The sequence below is a fragment of the Apodemus sylvaticus genome, chromosome 9 (assembly GCF_947179515.1).
Source record: "Apodemus sylvaticus chromosome 9, mApoSyl1.1, whole genome shotgun sequence".
Taxonomy (NCBI): domain Eukaryota; kingdom Metazoa; phylum Chordata; class Mammalia; order Rodentia; family Muridae; genus Apodemus; species Apodemus sylvaticus.
The window spans coordinates 93,738,257-93,755,078 of NC_067480.1; the positions used below are offsets into that span (position 1 = coordinate 93,738,257).

Sequence of the window (16,822 nt, forward strand, 5' to 3'; positions counted from 1 at the left end):
TTCAAGTTAGGGGGTGTCATCCATTGCTATGCTGTCATCTAGGATTGGGATCCACTGGTTTTTGTTAAAATGTTTATATGAAATTAAATAGTACTGCACAGTTATCATTATGCATATTTAAAGTAGATGCATTAAATTATAATCAGAATTTAATTATATTTAAACAGGAAGGAAGTAACTTGATTGAGAAAATTGTTGACAAAAGGTGTTTCATGTGATATTCTGTAAACATTTAAATATGTTGAAGCATTGATGTTTTGATAAGATATGAAATTATAAGCTCATTGAAGAAAGGGTTAAGATCACAGGTATCTTTCTTCCATATGTATGATTCCTGTTGCAAAGTTACTGACATCTATGTTATGAATGATCATATATATAGAATAATTATAATGCTCATGACTTTTTATGTAAAATATTAGGAAGGAAAAGGTGCCAAGAGTAAACCCAGAGTACCCTGGGACGGCTTTCATCTGCATGGCTTCTTGGAATTCAGCCATCTTTGCTCTACTGTCCATTGCAAGCATTCAGTGACAGATCAGAGTAGGTGGACCGCAGAAGCAAGGCACCGATTTGCAGAGATAGAGCCTCCACTCTCAGCTTCAGGCTGAACACAAGCTCTCTTTTGCTTTAATTGTCTGAAGTGACACTAGTAGCACTGGTTACTCTGGTTCATCTGTAGACCAGCTACAACAATAAATGGGGTTTCTGGTTTGTGTTTCAAGTGGGTAGACAGTATCCTGTGGATACTTTGTTTCTGTTTTCCCCTGTGCTTTTTTGGTTTTCTACCTTGGTGAGGCCAGAATCCCTTCATTTGGGTTTGGTGGTAGGTTGATGACTGCCTGAGTTCTGCTAGACTTTTGGGTAATGCCATTCTCCCATGACTCCTTGGTTTTATGTTCTGTGTTCTGAACCTTGTGTAACTACCATGTCTCTATTTTGAAATGACCTAGGGTGACCCTGGGAAAAGAGGACCACCTGGCCCCCCTGGACCCCCAGGACCTAGTGTAAGTGATTTTCAGTTTCAATTTGTTTTGCATCTGAGAGTGGGAGCTGAAGAAACCACAGAAACAAACACAGAAGTGTCTATTATTTAAATCATTGCTTTCCAGTTCCAAAATGATGGGGGCTGATCTTTTCAGTTTGTTTCTTTGTTTCTTCCTTCCTTCCTTCCTTCCTTCCTTCCTTCCTTCCTTCCTTCCTTCCTTCCTTCCTTCCTCTCTTCCCTCCCTCCTTCCCTCCCCCTCCCTCCTCCTCTCTCTCTTTCTTTCTTAACCGTTCAGAGCCTGGTTCATTTTAGAATCAATAGAGGAACCACAGTAATCTAAAAGATGGTTTTCCCAGAAGTAACCTTATTTATTTGCAGCTTTTTAATAGTTGTGATTTCTTATGTGCTCAAAACATTGACAGGTAAAAGAAGCATTTTGGGGCAAATTAGTTCTTGCTAAGTTTTTTTATGGTAGAAATAAAAAAATAGTTGAAGTATATAATATTCTGTGTTTTTATTTACCTGTAAGGGTGTCCTATTTTGTCTATATTGCCAGTCCTCTGAGTCAGATAACCAGCTACCTTATTTAGGATAATATTGGGATAAGACTTAGGGACCTTCAAAGGTATTGCCCATCAGTCAAGTCTTCAAACACTAACATATATGTTTCTATTTTCCCTTGTATCTTATAAAACTAATAGTCTCTTTTGAACATTGAAAATTTCTATTGTTCATAGAATAAATAACCTATTTTATTCTTAACTTTAGGGAACAATTGGATTTCATGATGGAGACCCATTGGTAAGATTATTTTCTTATTAATACAATATGTCTTGCAATTCATTCTTATTAGCATATATTAATATAAAACAGTGGATTTAATCATGATGTTTTATACATGTGTACATAACACGAGGTTTTTTTTTGAACCAGAAGCTCTTTGATTTATTTAAAAAAATTTTTAAAATTTTATTCGATATATTTTTTTATTCAAATGATTTCCCCTTTTCTGGTTCCCCACTCCCCGAAAGTCACATAAGCCCCCTTCCCTCCCTCTGTTCTCCCACCCATCCCTTCCCACTTCCCTGTTCTGGTTTTGTCTTATACTGCTACACTGGGTCTTTCCAGAACTAGGGGCCACTCTTCCGTTCTTCTTGTACCTCATTTGAAGTGTGGATTATGTTTTGCATATTCCAGTTTTCCAAGCTAATATCCACTTATTAGTGAGTGCATACCATGTCTGATCTTTTGAGACTGGGTTACCTCACTTAGTATGAAGACCACACAGTCCTCAGATGATTTCCCTTTAAAATGATCTGACTGGAATATACTAAGCTTCTACATTTCACTTTAACTTTCACAGTAGAGCCACGTGGGGCTTGAGGACACACAGCTTGTACAGTCTCAGTTGTGTTAGGTTTCTCACTAGAGGAGGATCTTTGTTTCTTTTTCAGCCTTTGGCTTTATGCCTGTGGTGTGATTTTTCACTGGAGTACTCCACTTTTGGGAGATGCTTTATGTTTAGACGAGTAGTCACATGCTGGTGGTAAACAGTGCTGATGTAATTTTGGCCCCCATGGTGAAAGTGTATGACCTCAGGATGGGGCTGTTTCAGTGCAAAAGGGAGAAATTAAATAAGACCATGGCATAATCCACCGTCAAGAATTTCATTTCTTTGATTAAATTTGAGATAAATATGACAAAATAGTAACACGTAGCATGCAGAAGATAGGCACATGGCAGGGTATCTATTGAATGATTCGCACTTTTCTATATTTAAAAGAAAAACAATGGACAGAGATATTCAGGGTTATTTAATGATTATTAATGCTTTGGGGTTTTATAGTTGAACTCCTTGGGGGGGAAATCTCATCTCATCACAAAGCGGGTTCTCTAGTTTATCCCTCTCTCTCCTTTCTCCTCTCTTTCAGTGCCCCAATTCCTGCCCACCGGGTCGCTCAGGATATCCGGGCCTACCAGGCATGAGGGTAAGAATAATTTTGTTATTCTATTCTCAAGAGGATTATATTCATAGAGAGAGGGGAGCCTCTAACCACTGGCCTTAGTCTGTCTTTGTTTTCTCTGTCTGTGGTACACATTCAGCCTGGACATTCTAACTACTGCCCCTGATGGGCCCTACTGAGGTGCATATGCTCAGTTAACGAATATCTGTAGTTCAGGAAGGAAATGCCCATAGCATGCACTGACTGAGCCAGGAAACTCATGAAGTCCAAGGCCAGATGTTTGCCTTGTATGGGTAAGATAGTGCTAGGGTGTGGAGGAAGACTGTGTATACAGACCTTGTTTATGTGAATTTGACATTGTTCTGGTTTTAAAAAAAATGGGGAAACTGTATAGAATACATTTTTTCTGAAGGTGTTTTTCTCACAGTTTGCCATTATGATAATTCAAAATAGTCTATTTAGGGAAAAACAACCCCAAAACTAAAAACAAAAACAAAAACAAAAACAAATCCTGGGGATAGATTGCTTTCCCCACCAGTCTCTGAGTTTAAAGTGATTCTGAGAAATTCCAGAGCCTTCCTGTTCTAGTATGATCTAGTAGGCCCTGAGGAGAAAGGGTTTTCCAAAAGGTTTTCTTTAACTGCATTTTGGTGGCTTCCCTGGCTGTCAAAGTTTTAGGCCTATATTAGAGCCCTATTTTTACAAAAGACCAGAGAGAGGTAAAAGTTCTAGCCTAGCTGATTTGAAAACTTTGTCTCACAGTCTGCCTGTTCCCAGCCTGGGAGTCCTTAGCACAGGTGGGACCCAGGAAGGAGCTGTCCATGGGGACAAGGCGGGGGCCCAAAGAGGTTTCAAAGTGGTCACCAGAGAGCAAGGGATAGCTGGGTCAACTTCTGCAAGCATTAAGTTACTGGTGCTGAGGAAGACGGAAGGCTTTGAACCTAACCCCAGGGAGGTGTCAGGGTCAAGAAGAAAGAAGGCAGGTCCTAGTGCATTGTGTTACTGAGCCGGATAGCAGAGCATCTGCTGGTCTAGAAGAGAATTCTCCTCTTACCTAAAGCTGATGCTTATCATAAAATTCAGTCACACAGTGTACATGGTGCTATAAAGGCACTGAGGCCGAGTTGGCTTTGTCACATCATCTGTTTTGTAGTATTTTAACACAGATTTAGGGAGGCAGAACCATTTTATGAGGCTTCTGGCCATTTTTGGTGTCAAGCCTAGAGCAGCCTTCGTTTCTTTTGACCTATTTTTATATTTGTTAGGGCCATAAAGGGGCGAAAGGAGAAGTTGGCGAGCCGGGAAGACAAGGACACAAGGTAAGGAAAGAGCATTTGGTAGGTCAATTGTGGTTAAGGCCAAGTGATTATTTTCACTATAAGGAATTATAAGGAACAGGAAAGTGTGACATTTTATTCTTTGGCAAATAAATGCTTCATGCTATTCTAAGACTAATACTCTAAGCTGTTCAGTTACTGAAATGACAAAATATTAGATTTCTTTGTGTTTTCATATTGACTACATTTTCTTTCTGTCTCAAGTATATCATATTTATATATATATTTTTAAATCACGGTTGGTGACAAACATTATGTCACTAGTTGCTTTAATTCCATAAGGGTTGTGATAATTGTACAGATTTTACAAGTGTTTTGAGAGTAGGAAACACAAGATCTGGTAGATAACTGGTTTGGATGTGAACTAAATCTCAAGACGTGAACTAACTTGTCTATTTCTGATCTCATTTTGCTGTAACTTAGGTTTGAAGTAGCTGGAACTTAGTGATAACATGTTATTATCTGGATAGAAATATGGAATCTGTATAGCACTGGGGGCACTTTGATGTGCCCCCACCAAAAAAAAGGCTGAAACTTACTTAAAGCAAAGCAACCTGGCTGCCATTTCTTCATAATATAAATATATAATAATTGTACTTTCTGTGCAGTAGACTCTCTTAGTAAAATTTATAACATTTAACAATGTCATGCCACTCTTACTAATGCAGGCTTGCTAACTTGTTGACTGTGTCTGTTGATGCATCTTTACTGGGTTGTAATAAAATATTAGTCTTCTCCCACTCCTCACAGTAATGAGTTGGAGAGGCAATTTATCTTTTGAGTAAAATATCTGTGAGTATTAATGTCCTTGAAGTCCTTAGGCTAAATCAGTCTGTTGAATAACCTCACTTGTATAATCATGATAAATAAGCCAGTTTCTGTGCCCTATTACAGTTTGTCAATTATTTTCAGTCTTTTATTACAAAGGCTGTGAATAGTAAAGGTATTTTATTTATCTTGAATGAAATAGCCGAGTTTCTGATGACAAACTTGAGTAAAATAGAAAAGGAGAACTCCCCGTTTCCCTGAATGCCATTCTTCCACTGAACTTTTAAATCTGTAATTTCGAAAATTCAGTTAATATTTATCAAGGACCTGCTCTGTGCCGTGTCTTATTCCAAGTTCTGAAAGTTCAGAAGTGAACAAAATTAATGATCAATCATAGGGGAATGACTAAATTAAACATGACATATTAATATATGAGAACACTACCTCACCACAAAAACAGACAAGTAAGAACAGTCCATTAGACCCTGAGCTACTTTTGAGATGCAGGTAAAGAAGTGAGGAATAGACTTCTGTTCATCGCAATGCCTTGATTGTCTCCTGCGTGCTGTTGACCCCTGTCCTTTGAAGAGCTGTCTCTACTTTAGCCCACAGGACTTAGGGCAAGAGCTGTCAGTCAAAGTGTTTTTCCCCTATGCCCGTGAAAATTCTATTTTGGGTGACCACAGATTAGTTACATGGAACTTCAAATTTGCTTTTGGTCTTCAAGTGGGAAACTTGCATTCTTTTAAAATGCAATTAAGCAAATGTCCACTTGATACTGAACATTGTTTTAGTTCATTTGACAAGTTTCGCACCTTAAACTTTTAGTGGTGAATTTCAAAACTAATATAAGGAGGCAGGAAGACAGTAGGTCATTGGTGACTGAGCCACACAAAGGACTCAGCCTGAACAGTCAGCGGAGTGCGGAAGGGCCTGGTCTACTGTTCCCATTCAGACCTACAGTCAGGCTTTGAAGGTATCCTATTCACTAGCTAACGAAGATTTGAAAGCTTCCCTATGAATACAAGAATGACTTCTGAAATCCCTGCACTTCAGTGTCCTTCCAAAATTCAGTAAAAATGATAATAAACAGCTTCTCCAAATCCTGTCTTTTAAAATTTGCGGTTATTGATTGGGTGGGAGCTTTTCGTCCGCAGGAGAAATGTTTAATTCAAACATGTCCCTCCATGTTTTATGGAAAATCTATGAGAAGTATGCCGTACCCTGATAAGGAAATTTACAGGGGGCTATGAATCAGTGTTATACGTGCAGTGACTTGAGAGCTCTGCCGGACAAACAAGCAGTATTTACTTAATTATACTCACGTGGGGCTGGCGAGATGGCTCAGCAGTTAAGAACACTCGCTGCTCTTACAGAGAGGACCCTGGTTCAGGTCCCTGCGTTCACAAGGCAGTTCAATCCAGTTCCAATCCAGGGCAACTTTTTTGCCTACAGGCACCATTTCTTCATCATATAATTATAATAATTATTATAAAAATAAAATAATTTTAGTTCCTGCATAGTAGATTCTTTCTTTTTATAATATTTTACAGTCATACCTCTCTTACTAGTATAGGTCTGCTAACTTGTTGACTGTGTCTGTTCATGTCTTTACTAGGTTGATACATGTAAAAGAAATTTAAAGCTTTGATAGTCCTCGCCTAATGATTATCCATGAACTAGGAATTGTACTACCGTGGGCCTGCCTCTTTTCACTGTCTATCCTAAGTCCTAATAGAATCTGAATTTAATTATGATATTTAAACCAGTAAGATTTTCATAATTTACTTAAATCTTAAGTTCCCAGGCCCGTGGGTTGGCTCAGTGGGTAAAGATGGTTGCCCTCAAGCCTACCACAGTTTGAGTGGTAGAATCCATGTGCTTGTAGGAGAGAACCGAATCCTGTAAGTTGTTCTTTGACTTCCACAGATGTACATAGTATGTGCATGAGCCCTCTGAATAAATAAATGCAAATAATAAAGTGAAACACAATTTAGGTTTTTTGTACTAAATGCTTAAATGTTATCTGTTAATACTGCTGTTAAATTTTCGGGGTAATCTTGTGTTTATTGTGTGTAAAAAAATACTTGTAAAGATAAGGTAGAATCTATGGAAATTATCATAAAAGTATATTTATATAAATAATATATTAAATGTAATATAAATTATAAGCAAACAATGAGCCAATAAACTATTTACCAATAATTAAATGACAGAATTGACTTTAATATGTAATAAAAGTAAGGAATTTTTCTCATGAATAATCTCACTGTTAGGAAAGAACTGTAAAAATGTATATCTAGTATCTTCTCAATCTGTAGAGTTGCCCTTCTGCAAGAGACAGAAGTCAGACCTCTCTCTCTCTCTCTCTCTCTCTCTCTCTCTCTCTCTCTCTCTCTCTCTCTCAGATGAACATTAGAATCTCATAATCCCATTATGCCTAACAAGCTTTGCCATTGGGCTATATCCGCAGTCTTAGAAACAGGTTTCTTTTATAGAACATTCTAACATTTTAAAGTATATCAGAGTTTTTAAAATAGCAAAAAATCTAAACAACAATTAGATAATATGAGAGACGATCTCAAAGACAATTAAAAAAAATAACTTGCAACCACACATCACACACATGTGACATCACACAACAGATGAGCAGAGTAAAACCAGAGCTCACCAACTAAGGCACATTTTCTAGCCTACATAGAAAGTATTCATTATTCAACATATGACATTGAAAATGTCTAATCACCACAACAAAGCTATACTGGTAAAAATGATTGGTAAGTTTTCTTTACATAAAATTAAACTATGGAAGGATTCAAAGGAAATATGTATGAATACTCATATTTTTATGAAATGGTCTAAATGGCCATTCTATGAGAGCTATCCTAGGTATAACCTATGACAGAACTGATTTGAACACATCACAATTATAAATGGTACAAAATTATGATAAGAAAAGCCAAAGCATAAATCATAACATAATGTTTTCCAGAAGTTTTATAATGTAGTTCCACTCTCCCAGTCACACCCTGACACACAGACTTGAACTTAGGGAACACATTAAGTCTCAGGTTCTCCTTCTCTTCTCCGCTTTCTTTAGAAAACTTGGAAAGAAAAGCTTCCATGTAGTATGTTTCTTTTTGTTTCTCGTTGTATACTTATCTCTGCTCTCTGAATATCATGCAGTTAACATGGGCTCACTGTATAACTGATCAAGACACAGTAGAACACTTCCGGGGGTGTCAAATGCACTGGAAGTCTCGAGACCCAGCTGATTCCTAGATTCCTATGCTAGAGGATTTACTGTGATTCTCTCTGTTCCATTTCAGGGTGAAGAAGGTGACCAGGGGGAACTGGGAGAAGTTGGCGCTCAAGGACCTCCAGTAAAGTATTTTTTTTATTGTTTAACTAGGATAAGCAAATCTTTTAAGTGATTAGATATTGGCCTATTTTAGAAACTGGATTAATAGCAGTACGTTACATGAATTTAACACTTGTTTCCATCCAGACAGCAGTAGTCACTACTTGTTAAATAAAACCCATTGCACCTTCAAGACATTTAATTTTTTTTGAACAGAAAAGTTCTATGTAAGATTACATGTAGACTCCAGGCCTCAAAATCCAAAGGCCAACGCCAAGCACCAGAGGATGCTGTATTTCAATTTTATCAGTGCTATGGGGGGACAGAAGGGAACATCTTATACACATTGATCTCACAGCAGGTTTATATCCATGGGGATATCGTAGTCCATTCCAGAAAGACATCACTATCTAGAATGTTCTTAGTGGCTTATAACCATCTCTCTTAGTGCACAGTCCCACAACTACTATGATATTGGGTATCGCTACAGTTGGACGTGAGCATGCTTCAATTTAATACACTTGCTTAATTGGAATTACTGTTAGTTTTGTATAGAAATAACTGTTGAACATTCTTTAAACATTTGAAGCTTGCAGAAGTGCAGCCTATGTTAAGGCTACCACCAAAGAGACAAAGAAGACAAACTCAAGGTCTCTTTACCTGCACTGTTCTTGCCCTCAGGGCTAGTCTTTCATAAAAAATTATTTATTTATTTTTATGTTTATGAGTGTTTTGCTTGCATGTATGTACATGACCATGTGCATACAATGTCTTCCAGATGCCAGAAGATTCCTTAGAATTTGAGTTATAGACAGTTGTCAGATGCCATGTGTGGGTGCTGAGGACTAGACTCAGGTCCCTTGCAAGAGAAGCCAGTGCTCTTAACTGCTGAGCCATGGCTCCGGGCCCCAGGACTAGTCTTTAGGAGGAGTTTGTGAGGCTCCCACGACTCAGTGTTTACCTAGGATTTAAGGCTTAAATGCATGGTTATGAGCATCTAAAAATGGCGTCTTCTTCTGGGCCTTCAAGAGGACTTTGTGGAAGAGTCCAATTATTTTCTCCAGAATGTTGCCTTCCATGAGACTTTGCTAGAGACATTTAGGAGCTGGATTATTATTTCATGGGTTGTAGTACCTGGTAGGGTAGTTCACATGCTTTTGATTCATTGTATCTGATGAACATTAGGTGTAGATTTATATATTTTCAAAACAATCCATTCTTGAAGATTATGGATTTATGTTGTGTAGCTCAAAGGCTCCACTGAGAGTTACTGTCAGTGTCTGCTGACATCCTGGTGTTTGGGAGGAGATATGTCCAAATGTTTCTGAAATTCACAAATTTTTACATCTGAGTATATACAAGCACACTTTAAAACAGCATATATATTTATAAAAATAAAGTTTCTATTATATATTTGGACAAGGAGTTGTTATTGTAAGAGCTTATTCATGGAGTTCCAGCATCACTGGTACTTTTTATTATTTTATTGTGTGCACAGGAATTACCTACAGAGTCAGCAATTGAGCTGCATAAGCGAGGGGGTCTTAATCTGATAGACCAAACTTACCTTGAAAAGCTAATTTGTATGTTTAAGCTGGCCCATACTGTACTTGGGAATTTCAGACCATTTCTGATTGACACACAGAGAGTTTGAGACTGAATTAGATATAGGAAGGCTGGCCCTGGAACTGTGCCATCTTCTACAAATGTGAAGATGACCACTATAACCACTCTAAAACACCATTATGCTAATCTAATTTTGAAATTTGACAGATGTGTGATATAGCTAACTGCCCACGGAGCCCCCACTCACAGTGGCATCGCGGAAAGCAGCCAGGCTCACCCTTTACCAGGAGGCTCAAGAGAAAACCCTCCGCAGTGGGATAGCAACATTTCAGCACTGAAGGAGATGCTGAAACCCATGCTACTCCTCCCGTTTAGGCTTCTTCACTCCTGTGCCTGTGATGAGTACTCACTGCATCATATTGGAATCCAGAACACCCTTTCTCATGGGAATAGCATAATAAATCCTGGTGACAAGTGGTTGATGGATGGCCAGGCTCTGTTTCTGCCATATAAACGTTTATGGGTTAAATGACTGGCACTGCCTTCCTTCGATAGTATAGATCTGTAGGAGGCTGTTATTTTAAGGGTTACAACAGTGTTACCCCTGACACACCTCAAAGTGGGTGAAAATGGTAGTTTGGGCTCTGGTGGTGAGTTAAAAAGATGTCAAAAAAATATCTCAGTTGTTCCTATTTCTCATTGTGTCAACTCAATTTGCATAGAGTCATGTAAGTCTTTAGAACTTTAGTAAAGGGTTTTAAGCATTCAAATTTTACTTAAACTTTTCTTTTTAAACCAGAAATGTTTTGTCCCTGTGCTATGGACATTTCCTGATGTTTCCTTTCATTATGTGACACACTTCTGGATCAGTATCTACAAAAAGACTTTTAAGAAATGTGTGCTTTCACTGAAACCAACCTCCCCCTCTCTTTTCACTTTTGCAGGGAGCTCAAGGTCTCAGAGGCATCACTGGCATAGTTGGCGACAAAGGAGAAAAAGTGAGATAATCGATGATAAAGTCATAGTTTAAAAGTGATCTTACCTCCGTTACCGTCACTTATTTTTGTCATTCTTCATAAAGCAATTTTGTAAATATTGACAATGACAAGAAAACTATGTGTAATTGTTAACTACCAAGGCATTTCCTCCCAAATGTTTTTGGTGGAATTCGTGGTGCAGAGCCCATGGGTAGAGAGGGGAGTACTGTCTTAGGTAAATTAGAGTAAGTGGTATAATATTTGAACTTGGTCAGTATTTATAGCTAGTACTTATAAATAACACTGACACAATGCTAACAGAGCTATGGTCCGGCAAGGCAAAGACAGGCGGAGACGGAAAGAGAAAGTGGAGGGGAAACGCTGGATCTCCCAGGATCCTGGGACCTTAGTTGTCCTGCCTCCATCCATACAGTTGCGGTCCACAGTCACCAGCCTGTCCTTGACTACTATTAGAAGTCAGGTTTTCTTGGCTTTTCCAATGCAAGGAGCCTGCAAGTTCAGGAACAGGTTTGCATTAAGCACATTTCTTACTTGGAAGGCAGGTTAGTAAATATTCGACTATAACACAATCAAGAAAGACACAGAGCCGCAGTCAGGCAGGACAAGGAAGCTCTGCAAAAAGCCGGGGTTTAATCTTGATATGACATCTGGGAGAGCCCAAGACAAAGCTGACTTCAGAATGTCACGAGGATGAGGTACAGTCGATCTTGAAGGATGAAGATGTGTGATGCTTGGTGGAGCGCCTACCCTCAGCAAAAACAATGGGAACCGTTCACAGTACCCTCAGCGATATTGCTTTGTGTTCACACATGTGCATGCATGTGGCATGTGTGTGGTGTGAGGATTGTGTCTCAGGCCTGAAGCAAAAGCCATCACCATGTTTTAGAAAGTTTATTTAGAAAGGCAGTACATGGACTACAATTTTGCTCATCAACGACTTGGATCCTGCCTTTGCTACTTTATATCAGTTCCATGAAGCACAGGGATCTTTAGTTACAATTAAGTAACAGTAAGTTTTTGTTGTTGATACTCAGTAGACCAAGATAAGCCTGTCCAAAGAGCTACACGTGCTGTGACTTATTGGCCTGGTTTGTCTACCACAGTTTCTTCTATCTCTCTTATACTCAATCTTTTATAGGAATTTTCCTACATGTTTTCTTTTTCCATTTCCTCTAAGGTATTTCTAAAACCAAACAAACCAACTCGTCAAAAACCCTCCACACTGAAGTCCCATTTATTTTTACATCTACACCACTTTAAGTAACATTCTATGTTACTCTCGGTTATTAAGTAATAAAGTCCATTTATTTCAGTGCAGCCGACACCCAGGCTATCATTTTCCTCTAGATTTAACTCACGCCGTAAAATAGGCGACCTCTCCTTGAAACCCAATTATTGTTCTTGATGTGTTCTTTATTTGAGGTACTTCTCTATTTGACAGTTTTCAAAAATTTTCATTTCTCTTCATTTCTGTCAAATTGCCGTTTTTTTTTTTTTTTTTTTTTTTTTTTTTTTTTTTTTTAAAGGCAGCTCCTCTTGTGAACACAGATGTGGAGTGGTTACCTAGTAACAGCACTTCTGGTCTGAGCCCATGCTGGACTGCAATAAGGTAGAGGGAGCTCTCTCGTGAGCGAGGGTGCATCAAAGCCATTTCTATCCTGCAAAGGCTGAGATGCACTCCCACAACGCAGGGTGAATGAGGAACTCAGGGTCTGTTTCAGATCTTCGAAATCCTTTCCTTTTTTGGTGAATGGAGAATGTCTCTGCTCTGTTCTGGTTTTTAGGGATCAAAGAATTTCAGGGCATTGTAGTCCCTCTGTTTCTGTAGTATTTTCTTTCCTCTTTGAGTCCACCAGGGTCTGAACTTTCTATCAAAGGATTTCTAGGTTTTCATTGTTATATGTGAGGTCTACCTGCTTCGGCTGGAGTGGCATCCGTCCAATGGTCTTCGGCTGCTTTTAACTCGGTTTGGTCACCTTCTTTCTTATTTCACCTATGTTGTTAGGAGACCATCTATCTGCTCAAGTTATCCTTGTGGTTTCTTATTTACTTCGTAGAGGAGAACATTTCATGATGGAGACTGCTTTTTTGAGGACACTATGTAGTGAGCACAAAATAAAAAAAACACTGTAGTTTTGTTTTTAAAATAAAGCCATCTTTGATTCTAACAAAGAAAATAAGACAGTGTCTGTTCTCTTGCCAAGTCAGAGATCGTTTCCAGATGATTAGACTTGAAACAAAGCATTTAGACTAGAGGTTCCCAATTTATGGGTCAGAACCCTTTTGGGTCAGTTTGTAACAATGAAAATAAATCCTACCTATCAGATATTTACATTATGATTCATAACTGGCAAAATGACAGTAATGAAGTAGCAATGAGATACTTTTAGAGTTCGGGGTCAGCACAACGCGAGGAAATATATTAAAGGGTTGCAGCATTCAGAAGGTTGACAACTGCTGATCTAGCTAGTTCCTATGTTATCACATTGTAAGTTGGATCTAACTGGAGAAAGTAGGTTGATTACTATACATAAAGTGAATATATTTTATGAACATATGTTAACTTCCTCTAATAGTCTTAATAGCTCACCCTTCTGATGCACAGTCATGTGACTGTGATTTTATTTTAGATCAAGGGCAGGCTTCTAAAGTCTTAGAACTCCTTCTCACATCTGTGGCACTGTAGCTTCCAGTGAAGCTAAATTCACACTCACCCGGAGGCTTTCAGCCCTCCAGCATTAATGAACTCCCATATCCTGAGACTTTTGGAGACTGATCAATAAATCTCATCCAATAGACCTGCTAAGCCCTCTGAGTGAGTCCCAGTTTTCAATTCATGTAGGTGGTTGAGAAGAGATCCCTTGCTAACTTAAATATCTGGATATCCAGAACAGTATGAAGGACCGTCCTGAGCGCTGTTAGCATGATGAGCAGTACACAGGAGTGGCTTCATGTATGATGGAGTGTCTAATGGCTTACTCTTCCCTGTTCATTCACAAATGCTGTATGTATTAACACATAAAGCCTCCTTTTATTCTAGCTGGTCTGCTTTAGAAAGATGAAGAAGCCCTATAGCATGCGTGTCTGATCTGAATTTTCTTTGCCTTGTTTTCAGGGTGCACGGGGATTTGATGGAGAGCCTGGACCTCAGGGCATTCCGGGTGCTGCTGTAAGTAGTTTTTGTTTTACAAACAAACAAACAACAAAAGACAAATAAAACAACAAAAACAAAGCAGTCACCTTTAAAAGGCAACGATACTTCCCTGTCCCCTCTCCTCTAATCCCCTCTCTTCTCCCCCCTATCCCTACTTTCCTCTTTTTTATATTGATATATCATTTTGCTATGCAACTGTGGCTGGCCTTAGGCTGGTAGTAATCCTCCTGTCTCGGCCTTCTGAATGCTGAGATTACAATGAACACTATCACAAAATACAGATCTCTAGTATTTCTCACCAGATTTAAAAAATTCTATCTATATAATATATAAGAGGTTTATACACCTAAGTAATTAAAATAAAAAAAAAATAGAAGCCAGGTCTGGTAGTGCAGGCCGTAATAACAGCTACCCAAGAGTTCAAGGTAGAAGATGCCCAAATTCAAGGACTTTGGACTGCAGGTTGAGTTCAAGACTAGTCTGATCCTGCCATTACAAAAGGTAGGAGGAGAGAGTGGCTAGGGACACAGTTCTGCAGCAGAGGGCTTTCTTATTAAGTGAAAGGCCCTAGGCTCAATGTCTAGAGCCAATAAATTAACAGAAAACTAGGCAAAGACACCAGGCCCACAAGTGGTGCACAGACACAGAGGCAAACTAGCCATACACATTTAAAAACAAGTTAGTTATCCTCAATGTGGACGATGCTTCCTAATCTTAAAACACTCCGAAATAAGAAACTCTTGTTCATATCAGGAACTTCTGTGTTTATTCAGGGCGATCAAGGACAGCGGGGACCTCCAGGAGAAACGGGTCCTAAGGGAGACAGAGTGAGTACAAAATCAGTTCAAATCCTTGCAAACCATCCCGTTCTTCTGAATCACCTACTGTTTCTTCGTATCTGGCGTGGCCTGTGCATTGCAACCATCGGGGATGTCTGATTTTTTTGATCTCTTCTGCCCTACAGGGCAATCAAGGTTCCCGAGGAATTCCTGGATCCCCGGGGCCAAAAGGAGACACGGTATGTCCTGAGTTGTAGGTGTCAAATATAGTTCCCAGGATAACTACTGATTTGCAGCGGAGCTTGAGGGAATGGGGTAGAGAAGACTACGACTTTCTCTAAGACACAGTGTGCTCTTTGTGTGTCCTTACAGGGCTTGCCAGGCGTAGATGGTCGAGACGGAATACCAGGAATGCCCGGGACAAAGGTAGATGTATGAGCTGAGTTTTTGCATGAATGAGGATGCTTCTGCTCTAGATAACTGTGCTTGGCATTTCCATGATAACATTACCAGAAGGTTTGCTTACAGAACTGTGCCATGTTCTCTCTCTCTCTTTCAATTTTAAGCTGAAGTGTCAACTGCAAATTTCTAATTAAAATAGCATACTTATTTGCTGGGTTTAGGAACTCTGTGAAATCATCCCACTGATGAGTGTGGGCTTAAGGGAATTCTAGGTTTGAATGTGTGTCCTTGGTCCTACCCACCACCAATCCCGACTTAAGTAATTTAAGAGTGCACCTAAGGTTAGCTGCCGGAAAATATTTTCCCTAAAATGCATGTTCTCCTGTTTCTTAGAAGAACACACCAGTTCATCAAGGTCTGATTGTGTGATTGTGAACTTGCTTTCAGGGTGAAGCAGGAAAGACTGGACCTCCAGGGGACGTGGGATTGCAGGGTTTACCAGTACGTGCTAATCCGTTTCTCACATGTTCATGTTTTATGTGCATGACAAATACAAAGGTGAATTTGGAGGGATAGATACATTATGCGATTTGAGGAAAATATGATGGTTTCTGGTTTTTATTTTTTTAGTTCTCTTATTTTAATGGTCATTTATTTTTATTTTTTATTTTTATTTTTGTTCTCCCATGTGATTAGCTAGCTGGTTATTTACCCAAGAAGCATAAAAAGAGCAATATGTTCTGTTTATGCACGATTAAACTTAATTGTCTGGGTTTGCCTTTTTTATTATCCTCCTTAAATACTTTAGAGCAGGGGCTGGAGAGATAGCTCAGCGGTTAAGAGCATTGACCGTTCTTCCAGAGGTCCTGAGTTCAATTCCCAGCACCCACATGGTGGCTCACCTGGCTCTTTAGCCAGCCTTGGAGTTCCCAGTAGCAGAGCTGAGAGAGGAGATTGGAAGAATTCTCAGGGACAGCGTGAGAAAGTCTTGGGTTGAATAGTTGAAACATTGAAATCAGTATTCCCTATTAACGTATGGCCGAAAATTCACATGCAGTTTGTATTTTTGAGTTTGTGTGTTTGAGCCTTGGAAAGCAAATCTTTCTAGCTAACAAAGGATACTTGGTAGCATCAAGTACTGGCTCCCAATCTGTTATGGCATCTGGCATTATGTGAGCTGTCAGGGATATACAGACTCCCAATACCAACACGAGCAAAATGAGGACTTGATTATTTTGTATAAGAACCAACGTTATGTTCCTATAGCAACCTTCCTGCCCTAAAGATGGTCTGTTGATGTGAAAATTGGGCTGAATCTTTACTGGAAGGTCATTCCAAAAAGTAGCCTTAGCTTAGAGATTTTCTTTAGGGTCATTCAGCCTTAATCAGCTTAACAAGGCATGGGAAAGCCTCACGCTATGCACCATGTGTAGCTCTGTTAGTGACAGATTTGGGAAAGACAGCATCTCTACAGGCCGTCTTCAAGGTTGCCATGATCCCTTCTG

General features: G+C 39.2%; 1 protein-coding gene across 1 annotated transcript in view; it reads left to right on the top strand.

Annotated features, from left to right (window-relative positions):
- The window catches only part of Col9a1 (collagen type IX alpha 1 chain), an 83,078-nt gene that overhangs the window by 33,063 nt on the left and 33,193 nt on the right, over positions 1 to 16,822 (top strand). The window contains exons 16-26 of the mRNA XM_052193268.1: positions 954 to 1,007; positions 1,757 to 1,789; positions 2,920 to 2,976; positions 4,218 to 4,271; positions 8,387 to 8,440; positions 10,929 to 10,982; positions 14,098 to 14,151; positions 14,910 to 14,963; positions 15,101 to 15,154; positions 15,288 to 15,341; positions 15,765 to 15,818. Coding sequence (XP_052049228.1) covers positions 954 to 1,007; positions 1,757 to 1,789; positions 2,920 to 2,976; positions 4,218 to 4,271; positions 8,387 to 8,440; positions 10,929 to 10,982; positions 14,098 to 14,151; positions 14,910 to 14,963; positions 15,101 to 15,154; positions 15,288 to 15,341; positions 15,765 to 15,818 — 576 coding nt within the window. The remainder of the gene's footprint in view (positions 1 to 953; positions 1,008 to 1,756; positions 1,790 to 2,919; positions 2,977 to 4,217; positions 4,272 to 8,386; positions 8,441 to 10,928; positions 10,983 to 14,097; positions 14,152 to 14,909; positions 14,964 to 15,100; positions 15,155 to 15,287; positions 15,342 to 15,764; positions 15,819 to 16,822) is intronic.